At 58.4% G+C, this 16,502-nt stretch overlaps 1 protein-coding gene across 1 annotated transcript; it reads right to left on the bottom strand.

The window, feature by feature from the left end:
- Positions 1-2,433: 2,433 nt before the first annotated feature.
- Positions 2,434-16,033, bottom strand: ITIH3 (inter-alpha-trypsin inhibitor heavy chain 3). Its single transcript, XM_032321931.1, has 22 exons — positions 15,911-16,033; positions 15,266-15,286; positions 13,752-13,918; positions 13,557-13,661; positions 13,119-13,281; positions 12,577-12,690; positions 11,713-11,838; positions 11,300-11,416; positions 11,027-11,195; positions 10,312-10,437; positions 9,886-10,067; positions 8,227-8,412; positions 7,923-8,062; positions 7,060-7,214; positions 6,352-6,369; positions 5,313-5,336; positions 4,995-5,030; positions 4,733-4,846; positions 4,137-4,341; positions 3,288-3,460; positions 2,985-3,096; positions 2,434-2,681 (listed from the first exon to the last, which is right to left on the bottom strand). Exons 1-22 carry the CDS (start codon positions 16,001-16,003, stop codon positions 2,552-2,554), a joined length of 2,676 nt encoding a protein of 891 aa, XP_032177822.1. The 5' UTR covers positions 16,004-16,033; the 3' UTR covers positions 2,434-2,551.
- Between the last annotated feature and the right edge of the window lie 469 nt (positions 16,034-16,502).

Genomic DNA, 16,502 nt, shown 5'->3' with positions numbered 1-16,502 from the left:
GGCTCAGGCCAGCGCCCTGAGACAAGGGTGCAGCCTCAGGGGTTCTGCCCGACTTGCTGTGGCGCTAGTGCTAACATCCCGCAATGACATGCGTGCCCACCCCAAGCTCCCCACTCTGGGACCCCTCCGCCTGGGCTGGGCTGTGGAACTGGCACACCAGCGGAGGGGTCATGGGTGACTTTCTGGCCCAGCAGTACTTGCAGAACGGATGTTCTCTGTGAGCAGTTGAAGGGAGCTCCGTGCCCTTCACTGTTTTGTTCCCTGAGTGCTTTCCAGCTCCTCACTTAGGCCAGCCCCTGGGCCAGGAGTGGCAGGTACATTGGGTACCACAGGAGACACAGTGTCTATTGACAGAGCTGCCGCCCAGCGAATAAAGAGCCCACGGGGAGACATTTTGTCCAACCTGGGGAATATCAGGGAAGGCTTCCTGGAAGTGGCGTGGTTGGGGTTGTGTTTCGAAGAATAAAGAGAGATTAGCCCAGTGGAAATGGAGGGCAAGAACACTAGGCCTAGAGCCGGAAGGCTGTGCCTTGAATTCAGGGAACGTGAAAGAGAGCAGTGCCACGGGATCCGGTGGAAGTGGACGCTGGAGAGGTGGAGAAGCTGGACCAGCCCAGCCCTGGCTGTGTGCACCTCGCCATGGAGTATGGCTTCTCTCCTGAAAGCTGGGGGAGGCATCAGAGGCTGTAAGCAGGGACAGGCATAGCCAGGGTGATGTGGGACTGGGAAGAGGACTCAGTCCACCAGATTTTTGCCTGCATGGAGGGCCTCCCAGACTGTGTATTGGGGGAAAGGGGCAGAATTGTGCCTGGGGACCTCCTCCTGCCTTTCTCCCAACTCACTGGGGCTGGGAGGCTAGTTGGGGTATGGCACAAAGACAGGCGCCTCAAGAGGATCAGAAACATCATGATCATGATGTCTTCCCACCCTCTGGCAAGCTCTTTCTCCCCATTTTACAGGTGTGAAAACTGACTGGTTTAAAGTTATGTGTTCCTCAGTCCACCTGAGACCAAATGGGTGGCAGGGCCTGGCCGCATATGTATTCTCCTGGACCAGCTTTCCCAGGACCTTCCTCCTGGCCCCCAGGTCCTGGGGAACCCTGTTCTGGCTCAGGCAGATGAGCCCCTCGAGTGGGAAGTAGGGGACCGTCCTGGTGACCCATCGTCAGATCCCACCCCCACCCCCACTGGCATTTGTGGCCATTCCCAACCTAACCCAGCCTCTTCCAGGAGGCTGTAGCCGTGCTCTGCTGTCAAGCAAAACCGCCCGCAGCTTCCTACCCTGGGTGCCCTCCGCACAGTGTGCCCAGAGCCCCTCGGGCAGAGAGAACAGCAAAGCCAAAGGATCCGGGGCAGGAGGGGTTAGGTTTGCAGAACTGGAAGCAGTCTGTGTGTCTGGAACCCCAAAAGGGAGGGAACCACCTGGTGTGTGGTGTGGTGCTGGTGACGCGAGAGAGACCCTAGGTAGGACTTTGGCCTTTGTTCTAAGATCAGTGGGTGGGGGGTGTTACTTAGAGGGTTTTAGGCAGAGACTGATGGTCAGTTCTGCTCTACAAAATCAATCTGTGGAAGAAGGGAGACCCAGGAAAGGGTGTTGCAGTTGTCCTGGTGGAAGAGGGTTGTCCTGACTGAGAGTCCTCAGAGCCCCACCTCTGGGACTCTCTGTCTGACTCCTGGCCCCCCCAGGACTTACTGTGGGGGTGGAGCAGGTGGTGACTATGAGTGGTGATTGAAGATCGAAGGGATTCCCAGCCTAGGTGCCAGCGAATGTGGGGCACCCATGCAAAGAGGAACCAGGTTACTGGGGGCTGTGTGCCCCCAGATTCTGGCCCAGAATCAGAATGCTGGGTTTATCTGCTGGCTGGCTGGCTGGATGGATGGTTAGCTAGTGGGTAGGGGTTGGCTGGTGGATGCATGGAGGGGGCTGAGTAGCTAGTGGATGCGGGGTGGCTAATGGATGGGTGAGGGGTGTGGATAGCCAGTGGATGGGGGCTAGCTGGTGGATGGTGGGGGTGGCTGGCTAGATAGTGGGAAGATGGAGGGATAAATGACATTCGTCATGATCTATTGGCTCTGTCTGCTCCAGAGCACTCTGCTTCCTCATCATAGAAAGATCTTCGGGCCTGGGGACCCTGATAGGAGCCACTGAGCCATGACCCCTGACTTTCCTTATTACCCTCCTGCACTCTGGGAAGCACTCAACCCTTCTCGACTTCGCAGAGCCCCTTCGCACCGGAGTCAGTTCTTGGTTTTTTCCTTCCCAAACCATCAGGCATTTGGCTCCCCAAAGCACCGTCCCAACCCACCCCATCTTTCACCGGCATCAGAGGAGCGGCCCAGAGAGTTACTTTTCTAGCCCCCAGCCCCTCCTTGGAGCCACCTCAGGGCCTAATGGTCTATTTCTGGAGTAGGGCTCACAGAGGCATGCAGAGGCTGGTGGCAGCGTCCCCTTGGGCTTTATTGTCACAGCCCTCCCTCAGGCCCTGCTCTGGGCCGGTTCCCAATGCCAGGGGAGCTGGGCCAGCCGTCTCAGCAGGAGCGGGCACGTCTGCTCAGAACAGCTCGGGGATGATGTAGTCGCTGTGGACACCATCGATCAGCCCTTCCCCGTTGTTGTGGACAAACCAGCAGGCGACCTTGGTGCCGACGCTGACATCCTTCCGGTAGTCTTTCTGGGAGCCCCTGGGAAAAAGGAAAGAGACGCTGTGATGCAGTGTGGACCAGACGGCTGCTAGGCTCGTGGACTTCAAGCAGGAAAAGGGTGTGAAGTTGCTCATTCTAAGAGTCTAGAACTCTTTGGACAAGAAGGAAATCAAATGATTCGCTCCTTCTAGGGAGCTGAGTTTGGCCTTTTCCTGATTAGGAGGGGCCTAGAGGGGGGGTCAGGATCCTGGAGAGAAATGAGGGTAGGTGCGCCACAGGAGACAAGAGCCTGCCAGACCCACGGGTGTGGGCGGAGAGGGCTCTCCAGAGGAGTCCCGTCACCTGGTGACCGTCAGCCGATGGTTCTTCACCACCATGGTGGCGTCTGGCTTTGTGGGGTCAGAGCCTGGGTGGATGTCAGACACTTCAAAGTCAAAGGGATGGAAGAATTGTCCTGGGAACAAAAAACATTCACACTGTGAGCCCCTGCCAACACCAGAGGGAACATGGCCCCGGCCTTCCGGGGTTGACGCAAAGGCTGACAGGGTGTCGGGTGTTGGGTCTGGAGTGACTGGGACAATCTCTCCTGGGGCGTCTCCCCTCTGCCATGTGTCCTGAACAATCTGAAGCTCGAACATTCCATACCCAGCAGCCCGTGCGTCTGTGCCGACATCCGGTGACTGTCCACCACATAGAAACCCAGAAAGTCCTGGTGGACGGGATGCTTCTTCCACACCTGGTGCAGGATGACCACAAAAGTAACCCCATCTCCGAAGGAGACCACCATGTTCTTCTTCCTGTTGATTGTCACGGACAGCCTAGGAGAGAAGAGGAGCTCAGCAGGTGGGACCGGTCGTGGCCATGACACCAGGTGTCTGCGTCCAGGGCGTCTCGGGAGGGCCTTTTCCGCACCTAAGGGCACACAGACTCTGGACACTATCTCAGAGGTGCTGGAGAGCAGGTGCCTCATGTGTGTTGACTCTGCGCTCTACTAGGAGATGCTTCATCCTTTTTTCCCCATAAGTAGGAACAGGGCTGTCCAGGGAGTCTGGAGACCAGGGATTGAGCCTCAGCTCAGCCAATGGCTTTCTGTGTGACCTGGGGTAGGTTCGGCCCCTCTCAGAGCTTCCCTGGGAGTAACAGCCTTGTCCTGCCCACTAGGCTCTGGGTGACTTGAGGAGAGAGGCTGAGCAGTCTGAGAAGGTTCCAGTTAACGAGCTCAGCCAGAGAAGGAGAAACTGGGGATTAGTGTGTATTCAGTGTGTAGGTCCAACTAATGCTTACCTCCGCACAGCCCTTCCCTCAAGATCTGTCCTGTGAACTGGCCAACTACCATACCTGGCTGAGGGCACGCGGTCACCCTTCCCTGGGCAGGGGCTGAGCTCTGAGGCCACCGGTCTCACCTGTGACCCCTGCGGATCTTCTGGGATCCCTCAAAGGCTCCTCAGGCCCTCGGCCTGAAGTGCTCCTCAGAGACCCAGTGGGAGGCCTTACCCATCCTGTGAGATTGTGACTGTGTCCAGCCAGCTGAAGGTGCTCTGTGCAGCTCCGTTCCATAGGGTGACCTTCTCTGGTGTCACCTCCATCCGGAAGTCCATGTGAGCACTGGCAATGCCCAGTTTGCCAAAGTAAGTCTTTCTGGTCTTGGGGTCAGAGTTGCCTCCCTTATCGCCAATGATCTGCCCGTTAACTGTGAGGCCTGCCGGAGGGACGGGGCAGTGAGGGACCAGCGAGACCTTCTGAGACCTCCAGCCAGCCTTGCTGAGGGGGAACAGCATGGGGTCCCCAAAGTGAGACCAGGCCTTCAGAGCCAGCCCTCTCTGGTCTGGACACTCCTGGGTTATGCTGGTGGCCGAGGGCCTATGCTGCAGACTTGACCCATCTGGACCGGGAGTGGAGTTCAGAGAAAAGCTATCTCCCAGACACGGGCTGCCCCCGAGCACCCTCAACCCTGACCATCTCTCCAACACAGTGGGGTCCTTGGTGAGCCTGTGGCTCTGGACAGCCCCCTCACGGTATAAGCTACACAAAAAGATGATGCCTTATGGGCAGAGTGAGGCACTGGCCGCAGCCGCAGCCTCAGCCCCCACCTGTGACAGGGTCCTGAATGAGGCGCAGCACCGTGCCCGGGTCTTCGTCGATGTTGAAGCAGATGGCGTCGTCCTTCTGCGGGACTTGGATGATGAAGTGGGGATCCCCGTCCACTGAAGGCACATCAGAGAAAGGACTGGCTCACCGTTCTAGGAGGAACCTCCCCTCCCATCTTGGCCCCAATGGGTAGACTCCTAACAGGTAGGAGTCGCTGGGCCCTGGGCCCCTGGTCTTACCCCAGGAGGAGCAGGGAGCACTCACCGTAGTAGTAAGGTGTCTGAGGAGGCTGGTAGCTGGCTGTGGATGCAGAGGGAGAGAGGCTGAGCTAAATAAGCAGGCCGGCGGGGAGGCACCAGGACCCCCAACCAGGGTTTGGTTCGGCCCCTCCCCTTCCTGCTTCCCTAGGCTCTCAAACCACCCCCATTTCCTCAGGCCCCCAACCATCTGCCTGTTCCAGAGAGCTGACTCACAAAGACTCCAGAAGAGAATATGACACAGGGCCAGTCTCTGGGCAGTGCCCTCTGGGCGGGGTGGGGGGTTCGGGAGGGGCAGGGGCTGTGGCCACGGGCCTGTACTCACTCAGGTAAGCCATGGAGCGCGCCACTGAGGAAGGAGACCAAAGGGCAGTCGTGAGCGGGGTTGGAGGGTTCCCTCTCCCCCAGCCCCATGCCTCTGCCTGTCCTAGGGCCACAAGTCTCCAGTGGAGCCCCAACCCTGACAGCTGGAGGCTTGGGATGCGACTCCTAAGGTAGGCTTTAGAAATGGGAGCATGCCCAGGGAACGCCTTTCGAGGACCAGTGGAAATACGGCTGTAATTTCTAGGTTGAGGCAGAACGTGACGTGGCTAAAATGTAAGCCACGAGATCGTCTGCTTCTCTGTTATGAACAATGTTCACAGCAGAAGCCATCCCACACCCCTGAAGTCCCTCTCCCCAGAAGCCCACAGCTGTCTGTTGTCCTTGGTACTGAACCCCTCCCCGCCAATGCACACTCCTGTGTCCATGTCTGCCCCCCAGTGACTGCCTCTGACAGCCCCGTGCTAATGGCAGAGCAGGCAGCCCGGCCAGAGGCTCTGCTCGGAGCCGGCAGGTGGGGGCTGGGGGGCCCTACCTGGTGGGGGAGGGGGACTTGCTGGGGTTGAGGATGCGATTTGATAACGAGAGAGTGGTGTGAATCCCGGTGAGGGGCCTGGGCTGAAGTCCCAGCTTGGCCACCTGCTGACTAAGTCCTCTAACTAATAGTCTTAGGCTCTCCATGCCTCAGTTTCCTCGCTATAAAACGGGAACCACAAGAGGACTCCTTTAGAGGATCGCTGTGGTATCAACGGAATGTCAGTGCCTGACGTGAGAATTGGCTCATTTCTGCAGGTCAGGAAAGCTCTCGTGCTGATTGTCCCTCACTAGTCGGGGAAAGCCACCTCCAAACTGCCCACGAGGACCTGCTGAGGCTCAGAGAGGGCAGAGCCCAGACCGCGGTGGCTCTTGGGTTGGCAACAGCACTGGGACCTGGGTGCAGGTGTCCTAAGGGTCCTTCCCTGGCCTCGGCGCTTGGAAAGGCCTCCTTGGTTCTCTCTTGTCCCCATCCTGGGATACCCGCCCAGCCGCTGGTAGAAGCTCACCTTCTGTGTCCACAGGCCCTGTGAGGGAGGAAGGGGAGAAATGTGTTAGGATCCACAGACTCCTGGTGTCAACCCCAGTGCTACCGACTTGCTGCCCGTCCACCCCACGCCAGGCTGTGGGCCTCCCAGCAGACAACTCCTCCCCACCCCCAAGGGCATATCGCCTAGAGCCAGGAGCTCCCGGAGCTCCTGGAGCCAGAAGCCTGGCCTGGACCAGATCTTTGCCTCCTGTGTCTCCCCTGGCCAAACCCTCATCCCCACACCTAGGTACAGGGCGCTTAGGCGTCCCCTCTTGGAATCTGGTTGAACAGGCCTGTCAAGCCTCCAGCACTCAAGGCCTTTTCCTCTCACAATCCCCAGGCACGTGCTCTGGGCCCAACTTTCAAGCTCTTCCTGTCTAACTGAGCACCTCCATGCTGCAGCCAAAGCCTCTCCTTGAAATCACCCCCGGCAAGGTGTCCCTTGACTCATATCCCTTTAGAGATGCAGAGGCCTCTCTGGTCAGCCCCCACACACTGTCCATGCTGGTGGCTTCACTCCCTCCACAACACCCTCCCCAAACCTCAGCCAGGTTTCCTTCTATGCCCCCTGGACCTGCCCCTCTGGAGCAAGGCTGGGTCTCGCCAGCCTGGCTTGTTCCTCTTCTAGGCACCCAAGGCCCCGGGTCTGGAAGGCCTGCGAGTTCTGGCCTGTACTCTCCATGCCCACCTTCTCCGGGCTTGTCAGCGATGGAGGTCTGGTCTTCGTTGTCCTCGGGCTTGGTCACCACCATGGAGGTCAGTGGAGTCACAAAGTGGTACTTGAGGGACAGGTCCAGGGCCTGGGCAGTGAGGTTCTCCTTCTCCTCGCCATGGGCATTCTTGCTGTGGGAAGGGACAGGAGTGTCAGCTGGAGAAGAGTTCCCTGCCTGCCCTCCTCTGCTCTGGCTCCCAGAACCAGGCCAGCCAAGAGCCCCAGACGCAGCCCGGGAGTGCCTTTTCCCAGGGTAGAACCCTCGAGTGCTCAGAGAAGACTGGTTCACCAGCTCCTTGGGACTGACGGACCGCCTGTGTCTGAGGCCAGGCCTCAGATTCTCCACTATAGGATAGAAGAGGCGTAACGTGGCGTCACAACACTCGCTCGTGACCGTGTCCCTGTGCTGAGCGCTCAGCCCGTCCCAGCCCCTGCTCCAGGGACTTTATAGGCCCATGCCCCCCGGAAGGAAGGCTGACAGGCCCTCTCCGATGGGCCCAAGCTCTGCCTTCTGGGGGCTGAGGACAAGGTCCCAGCCTTCAGCTGTGTTCAGCCTCCCCATCCTTGTGGGCCCACGCTGGCTGTGGGCGACAGGGTGCTGAGGCCAGACGTCAGGCTGGGCTCTGCCCTGGGGAAACCATCCCGTGAGGCTGGGCTGAGAAGAAGGGAAGGCAGCTGGGACAGCACGTGGAGGGGCACATCCTGGGGACTGGCTGCGGCTTCTTCCTCTTGGGCTCCCCCAGAGCACAGCCAGCACAGGGGCAAGCACAGGTAGGGCGTGGGGTAGTGTCAGGGGCGCAGGGGTGGGGTCTGGCTATGGGAGGGGTCATTGGCCTCACCGCTTCTCCAGCAGCTGCTCAATGGTGAGGTAGGCCCAGAGCCGCTCGATGTAGTTCCCAAAAATGTAGTCCTGCTCCTTCAGAGCCTTTTCCATTTCCTTCATGTCCACCTCCTCTGTGAAGGTCAGATCATTGGTGGCCTGAGGTGGGGGTGAGAGGAGGCCAGAGGCTTGAGGGCTGGAGGCCTGGCCTAGGTGGCCCCATTTCGAGGGCTACCACTGCTGGACCGTCAGCCGGGAGGCCAGAGCCCCATCGGTGCTGATCCCCCGTCCACAGCACACATTCTGGCCCTGGCCCAGCTCACCCCATGGCCCTTAACGTCCGCCTTAAAGTTGTTCATGTCCTCGTCCAGCAGGCGCCCAGCCACCACAATCTCAGAGCCGTCGTAGAAGTGCTGGTAAGCATTCTGGGTGAGGTCCTGGATGGCATTCTCAGGGTACTCTACCTCCACGCCTGTCAGCAGCGGGTTGGCCACCTCCTCGTAGAAACCCTGGAGTCCAGAAAGGGGACCTGGTCATCTCAGGTCAAGGGGTGGGCATGGAGAGGACAGGCTGGGCAGGTGCCCCCGGCTGCCTCCCCAGGTGTGGATCCCCCAGGCTGAGCCGGTTCCAGGTCCTGATCTCCACTTCCTTGTGGCCCTGACTGTGCCCTTCAATTTGTGGGAGACTTCCCTGACCCCCTCCAGCACACACAACCTCCGCCCCCCCGGCAACTAGGAAGATCCTGGGAAGAACAGAAAGTAAGCACAGAGTTCTTGGCACATAGAAGGTACTTGAGAAACTTGTGTTGAAAAGAAAGTAAGAAAGAGAAAGCAAAGGAGGAGAAGCTGACTAGAGAAGATGACATGGGCGTGAGCACAAGGGTCAAGAGAGACAAGGCAGAGGCATGAGGGGTTGGTCTACTGCAGAGGTGTAGGCACGGGGTGGGGGAGGATAGGGTCGGTAGACTTAGCAAATGAAAACACAGGACGTGCCATTGAATTTGAATGTCAGGTAGACAGCAAATTCAGTTTAAGTGGAAGTATGTCTGTCAGGGGATGAGTTGCCTATCCCCAAAGTCCATATGTTAAGATCCTTTACCGCAGGATCTCAAGATGTGACCTTTTTTGGGATTAGAGGATTAGGGAGGTTACAGAGGTAATCGAGTTAAAATGAGACCGTTGAGGGGCACCTGGGTGGCTCAGTGGGTTGAGGCCTCTGCCTTCGGCTCAGGTCATGATCTCAGGGTCCTGGGATCGAGCCCCACATCAAGCTCTCTGCTCAGCAGGGAGCCTGCTTCCTCCTCTCTCTCTCTGCCTGCCTCTCTGCCTGCTTGTGACCTCTCTCTGTCAAATCAATAAATAAAATATTTTTTTAAAAAATAAAATAAAATTTTAAAAAATGCCTTTGGAGCAGGTCCTAGTCAATATATCTGGTGTCCTTCTGAACAGGGAGCAGGTCAGATCCAGAGACAGACACCCACGCAGGCCGATGATGTGGAGGGACAGGGAGAAGGAGGCCATCCATGAGCCAAGGAGAGATGCCTGGAGGAGACCCTGCTTTCACAGCCCCCAGAGGGGAGCAGCCTTGCTCATACCTGGATCTCAGACCTGTAGCCTCTAGAACAGCCACACAGTCCATTTCTGTGGTGGGAGCCCCCCAGGGGCACCCCCCAGTGGCACCTTGTTGTAGTAGCTGAGCTCGCCAGGCCACCCTGAGGGCATGCTTACACTACAGAATTGTTCAGTTTATAGGACATTCATATTCGACCCCTTATTTGGTCTGGCCATCCCACCGAGGAAGCAAGTCTATTCCGTGTAGCCCGAGGACAAAATCAACCACCACTGATGTCTAAAAGGTAGCTAGAGGTCCATGTGAGCCCAAGAGGAGACACTTTCTAACAAGTAAATATGTCACTCGGTGGGACAGCTGCCTGAAGAGGTAATGAGCTCCCGGCCTCTGGAAGTGTGCAAGACAAGGCATACCTGCAACTGCAGGTTAGCATCGGAATCCTCATAAATGCGCCGGGCCAGCCCATGGTTCTCCAGAGCCATGCTCTCCAGGAAGTTGTAATTCAGATTGTTGCCAAAGCCCAGGTTATACAAGGGGAACTTGCCCCCAATGGCGTTGCGTACATTCTCTTGGATTTTTTCAGGTCTGCTTTCCCCTGCAGGAGAAAGGAGCATTCTCACTCCAGCCACAGCCCAGCAATAAGCTGGCCCAGCTCTGTCTGGAGGTATCAGACTCCTGCCCACGCAGAGCTGGTGGGGTCACAGCCACAAGCCCGTGTCGGGGCAGGGGGGTAGTCCTCAGCAGGGGAAGACAGGACACTGCCTTTAAAGGGCTCCCAGGCTACTGGGAGAGCCACCCGAGATCTCGCAGCATGCCGGCTCCGGAGCTGCCTGCCTCACCAACGTTGGCGTCCCCATCCGTCAGCATGATGACAATGGAGGTGCTCCTCTCTGGGACTCTGTGCTCCTCCCGGGCCTTGTTCAGCATGCTGATGGCCCTCAGCAGTGCATCATTGATGTTGGTCACTGGCACACAGACATAGACAGCGCCGTGAGAGAGTGTCCTCGGGGGACCAGGGTGGAGGAGGTCGGGACAAGCAGGCCCTGCTCTTGGACCCCAGGGTGCTGTTGGCCAATGCATGGTGGTGCTCAGTAGGTATTGACTGAGTGACCCAGCGAGGGGTGGCTGAATGACTCACTCTTTTGATGGGGACAAAAGGACCAGCCTCAAGGGGCTGCCGGAAAGTAGGTGTGAAAGCAGTTTGGGAAACTGTCAGATGGACTCCCAGACCTGCTCCCTGGGAGGAGAGGGGCGCCGTAGTGACATCACTTGTCATTTTCCTGAAGACAGCCTAGGATGAAGGCTGTCCGCGGCGTCATCTTGCTGGGACTAGCAGGGTGCCAGCATCACGGGTTAGAGAAAGGAAGAGGGGGTTCCCCAAGCCCACAGAGAAGATACCCCACTATCAAGCCTGAGACCCCCCCACCCCCGGCACCCTCAAGCTAGGCTCTGCAGGGCTTAGCTCAGTGGAGTCTCCGCCCCAAGGCATGAAGGAGGAGGATGGTGAGGCCAAGGGGTGTGGCAGGATGCGTCGGCCCTTCCGTCCCATCTTACTTCCTCGTTCGTGAATATTCTTCACGAATGTCCTGGCCTGCTCGATGTTCTCGGGGGTGGCTTGAACTAAGTTGTCTTTCCAGGTGATCACATCCCCACTGAACAGAATGAAGTTCAGGTAGTCCTCCTGCTTCACATCTTCCAGGATCTTGAGGAGGGCGTCCTTGGTCTGGGAAGGAGAGAGAGCAGCAGACAAGAGGCTGGGAGGGAGCGGCCGGCGGCCAGCCAGCTGTCTGTCTGTCCTCCCAGCCGGGCTGGCGCGGGGGCAAATACCTGCTCCATTTTCCGACCGTACATGGAGCCGCTGACGTCGATGACGAAGACCACGCTCTTGGGCACCACCGGCAGGCCTTGAGGTGCAAAGAAGTGCACGAAGTAGCCGTTGACTATCTGGGAAGGGGAGAGAGAGACAGGAGGCCACGTGCCCTTGGCGACTCTTGCAAACAGAGTGCAGACATTTATCAGCTCCAGAAAACAACGGTCCTTGCGCAAAACCACCATGGGGTGCCGCACGAAGGCTCTGGACTGTCTGTCATCCCCAGGCCGTGCAGAAAACTTGGCCTTGGGCTGAGGACTGCTGATCTGGGCACGAGATACCACTGTAGACCCTCCTGTGCCAGCCCCCCCCCCCCCCGCCTCGGGTGGACAGAGGACCAGCCAGCCCAGCGGGGCTGCCAAGCAGCTACCTGCACGTTGGCAGGGGACTCCCTGTTCACGTCGTAGGTGATGATAAAATCCCCGTTGATCAGGGAGTCTGTGCAGGTTGGGCACGAACGCTGCTGGTCCATGCTGGGCTTGAAGGACACGCGGCCCTGGGGGAGGCGACAGAGGGCCTTGCTCAGCTTGGCCAGGGCCTGTGGACCTTGTGCTTCCCTGGGGAGGGAGACAGAGCCCCCACAGGAGGAGACCAGAGGTGGCGGCTGGGGAGGGGGGCGGCACCTGGGCAGTCCAGCTGCCATCCAGAATGCTTTGGCCTTCCTGAGCACCTCGGGGGGATATGGGGGGCCCAGGGTGAACTCACTGGCCTGCAGAAACCACCAGCCCTCCTAGCACATGCTCCTTGGGCATTGACCAGGAATTCCTGAATGACTAAGGTTTGCTATTCAGGTGACATTTATTTATCCACTGCCCATGATGAAAAAGGCCCCTGGAATGGCTGAGGTTCTTGGGAACCCCAGGCATCAGCACCAAGATTCCCTTTCTTCTGTCACCCCTCAGGGCAGTCAGCAGATCTAAATGACGCCCTCTGGCCTCGGTGTCCTTATCTATAACACAAACAATAAATTGCACTGCCTACTGCCCAAGGTAAAATGAGACTGGGCCTTATGAATGATTCCCCTGTCCCCCATCCTCAAGGCAGCTGGGACCCCAGATCACAGCAGGACTAGCACTGGCCTCCTGCACCCTCACCCCTGACCTGAGTGGCCAGAGAGAAGTGATGGCGGTGAGTATTCCCCTCTCCCCTTCTCCGCCAAGCCCTGGGCTTCACGCTTATCCCTTTAGTGTCAGGGTTCCTGCCCCAGCCACCCCCCCAGGCCTGAGAACACCACCTTTTTCCCTGAGAAGGACTTGGTGAGGGCGCTGCCCAGGAGGTCATTGGTGATGAATGAGGCCTCAGCATCCAGCGAGCGGATGCCCTGGGGCTCGTAGATGTCTGCCTCGATCTGGAACGTGCAAGAGTAGGAGGGGTCACTCAGAGACAGCACAGAGAGAGGCCAGCCTCCATATTTGCCCAGGACAAGGCCAAGGGAATGGAGAGGGTCAGTGAGGGAGCAGGGACAGCCTCCCGATAACTCCTAATGGCTAAGCCTCATGTCTCCCTCCAAGAAAAGGACCTCGAAGGCTTGTAGACAGCTCGGTGACCCCAAGTCTCTCGCATCACCTGCCATCTAGTGCCCTGCACTCCGGCACTAAGGCATCTCCTTTGGCTTTCAGCTCGGACGCTCCTCAGCCTTGGTGGGATTGGACCTCTGCGATCTCGACCCTGCTCCGTGCTCTGTCCCAGCGCCCTTCCCTGCAGTCCACCCCCCACCCCGCACACCTGCACGTTCACCCTTGTCCTTTCAGCACGGTCTACAGGGTGGTTGATTACCTCAAAGTGCTTGACCAGCTGCTTGGGCTGGACCTTAAGGAACATCTCATATTTGCCCTTGTGCCTCTTCAGCAGTTCCTCGTAGGTGAGCTCGAAGGTGACCTTGCTGCCCGCCGCCACGTTGACGGAGACTGTGAATTTCTCTAGCTTCCTCCCGGAGGCCCTGAATGGGGTGTAAAAACCACCCTGAAGACTGCACCAGCCCGCCTGCCTGGGCCCTCGGCTCAAGTCCAGCCCCATGGAGAGACCCTCCCCTCTCTGAGACTTGCTTGTCCCCACTTCCAAGTAGGATAATGTCATAAGCATCACAGGCACATTTTGCTATGATCATGAAAGAGTAACAGTACCAAGAACCTGGGCCCCTGTTGTCTGCATCTCTGAGAGCCCCTGCAGCCCACACACTCTTTCCAAGGCCGGGGTGCGGGGGGCCCCTCTTACTTGACCAAGCCGGCTGTCTTGCCCTGGGACACAGCCTTTTCATACTGCTTCTTGGCGACTTCCTTCTCCTTGACATTCCCGGGGTAGGTAACACCATCGATGGTCCTACGAGGAAGGAGAATTGGGGGCTCAGGCTGAGCCAGACTCCCCACCCCCACCCCCCAGCCTGGAACCAGCGGCCATGGCGACACCCACAAGGTGAAGTTGGTGATGAAGGCCGTCTTGGGCAGCTCCACGTCAAAGGACACCTCCTTGGCCGTGTCTGCACGGTTGACAGCTCTGGTGGTGACAACATTGTGAGCAAATCGGGAGGTCACCTTGCAGCTGATCTTGGTGCTGTAGACCTCGATGCCATTGACGACCTGCAGGAGGGGACAGTGATCGGCCTCTGGGAAACCAGGCCTTCAGCCTGGCTGGTCCTCCCAGGCTCCCCCTGCAGAACCCAGAGCCCCTGTCTGGTAAGTGGCGCCTCCAGTTTCCCAGGCACTGTGACAGAAGCCCGGGCGGCCTCCTCCATCCTTGCATTCAATCGGCCACCTTGGTTCTGGAATGTTCTGTCCTTTCTAACACCTCTCTCCCCCTCGGAGACCAGGGGCTCCTAGGCCGGCAGGGGCCTTATCTGATTCAGCCTTTGTCTCTTCTTGTTCCCTGGCCCCACAGGATCCTTAACTCAGTCTGCCTTGGAGCTCAGCACCAAGAAGCCACTCAGGGAAGGGTTTTGCACCATGAGAAGGAACTTCAGGACGGTATTGCATGTGTTGGTGCCAAGAAAAGGAGGAGGGGGAGGGATAGAGCAAGGGGGAGGGGGAAGAGGAGTGGGGGAAGGAGAGTCAAGTCTGACCCGGTCCCTGTCCATCTCCCACTTAAAGAGAGGAGGGAGGGGGGGAGGGGGGAGGGGTCAGAGAGAGGGAGGGCACTTGCTCTACCTCCTTAATTCAATTCTGGATCTGTGTACATGCAGCTAGCTGTAGCCAGGGAGGTCTGATAAAAATCCAAGCCTGACCCTGTCTGTATCCCACTTAAACCCTCTTATGCTCCCCATCACCCTCAAGACAGTCATCCCCATGGCTTCGAGGTCCTCCAGGCAGGTCCCATCTCTCTGATCATCTGTGCTCCAACCACCCCGTGTCTCTGGCCCTGGAGCACCTGCACCAACCAGCTCTTCCTGCCCACCTCCACTTGGAAAGAAATCACGTTCACATGCACCCCAGCCCTCCTCCTCTCCTTTGGTAATTGCTTGATTCTGTCCCCAGACGGGCACTAATTTCCCATGCCAAGGGGACTGTGTGGGGAGGGCCTTTGTGTCGCCACACCTTCTCTCCAGTGGGGCTGGTGGACTGGGGGAAGGTCTAGGGAGACTTCTGGCTCGAACAGGATGTGAAGATGCTTCATGAGGTTGTGTGTCCCCTCATGAGGCTGTGTGTCCCCTGCACATAGAGCCTGGTACCATCAAGTGCTGGGTAAGTGTTTACAGGAGACAGGGCCGGCAGAAGAGTGGTCCTGGGCTGTTTCCAGGAGGTCTGTGAGCATGCTTTTGTGGCACTGTTTCCCAGGGGTCTTGAGTCGCATGGGGTCTGCCAGGGCAGGGGGCTGGGAGCTGTCTGCCGACTGGGAGGGACCTTTAATTACGGCCCACCCCTTCTGCTATTGGGCAACCAGCTCCATTCTGCTCCGCCACACCCCACCCCATGCCCAGTGAAAGTTCTCACCCCTTCCGGGAGGCTCCGTTTCTGCAACAAGAAAGACAAACACAGCAATCAGGCCAAGGCCAAGGCCATGTGGCCTGGGAGCAGGCTCTGTGTTGAGGCCAGGGTTCAGCAGTCATCTCCCACACACATACCTCTTGAGGGGCCTCTGGACGTAGGACCCTCCCAGAGCCACTTCAGAGAAGGAAGGGCTCTGAGTAGATGGGGAAACCGAGGCCCAGGTAGGGCAGGTCTCCAGGTTCTCCAGGGGAAACAGGGCTGGGAGAACCAAACCAGCTATCTCCCCACCCCACATACTCTGACTCACTCTGCCTTTCCCTGGACCTCGAGTTCCTGAGGCCTCCCCTCCGAGGACCGCCCCCCCTGCACCTCCGTGAGGCTCAGCTCAGCCCTTCCTGGAGTCCTCCACGCTTCTCTCAGGTGTGGACCTGCACAGCCCCTCAGTGAGGTGAGCCCTTTCTGCTGCTTGCCCATGTGATAGGTGGGGAAACGGAGGCCGACAGAGATTTAAGAGCCCAATACCCAGCCTTGTCCCTGACGGCTCACTGCCTAGCCTCCTGCCTTCTCCTCTCCCCACATAGAGGACGGTCCATCCTGTTGCTTCTGCCCATGTGACAGGCTCAGATGGCAAAGATGGGACAGACTTACCCCCAGGGGTCGGGAGGGGATTCTTGGGAAGCCAGAGGCGGCCAGGCCAGAGAGCAGGGCCAAGATGAGGCAGGGCCTCCACGCCGATGCCATCGCTGAGCGCGCAGGCCTGGCCTGCGCTCCTTATATGGTGAGCCTGGTGTTTTCCGAGTGGGGTCAGTGACCTGCAGTGTCAAGCGGGAAGAGCGGGAGGTGGGGGGCTCCCCGGGGAACTGGGGCGTGGGTGGAGTAACAGGCCTTGGATCCGCCTGTGCCAAGGGGGCCCACAGGGATTGTCAACAGTCAACAGCGTTGGGACACGGAGGCTGGGGGGGGGGGGGGAAGCAGACCGCTGCGCGTTGGGTCATGGGCCTGGGGCTCCCTGGGTGTGGGCTCACAGGGCGTGGAGTCACACTGAAAGCCAATGGCGTCTCAGCACTGTTGCCTGTTACCTGCACTGCTGACATGGCCTCAGGGCTGGCCTTCTGGAAAGAAGCCCTCAGCCTTCTCCAGGCGGCCAGGGCGCAAAGCCAGGTGCATAGCCCCGAGGCTCCCTCCGACCTCCGTGGCCACACCCCTTGTTCATTACACTTCCCATGTTCTTACGCTGGAG

This window comes from Mustela erminea, chromosome 1, assembly GCF_009829155.1.
Source record: "Mustela erminea isolate mMusErm1 chromosome 1, mMusErm1.Pri, whole genome shotgun sequence".
Classification (NCBI taxonomy): domain Eukaryota; kingdom Metazoa; phylum Chordata; class Mammalia; order Carnivora; family Mustelidae; genus Mustela; species Mustela erminea.
This window is presented reverse-complemented; position numbering and strand designations above follow the sequence as displayed.

Bases quoted from the DNA above. Each gene is read 5' to 3' on its own strand.
- ITIH3 (XM_032321931.1), bottom strand. From the start codon at position 16,003: ATGGCATCGGCGTGGAGGCCCTGCCTCATCTTGGCCCTGCTCTCTGGC. The intron at 15,287-15,910 runs GTAAGTCTGTCC...TTCTTGTTGCAG, and splicing joins TCCCCTCCCGACCCCTGGGG to AAACGGAGCCTCCCGGAAGG. The intron at 4,847-4,994 runs GTGAGTGCTCCC...ATGTGCCTTCAG, and splicing joins TCAGACACCTTACTACTACG to TGGACGGGGATCCCCACTTC.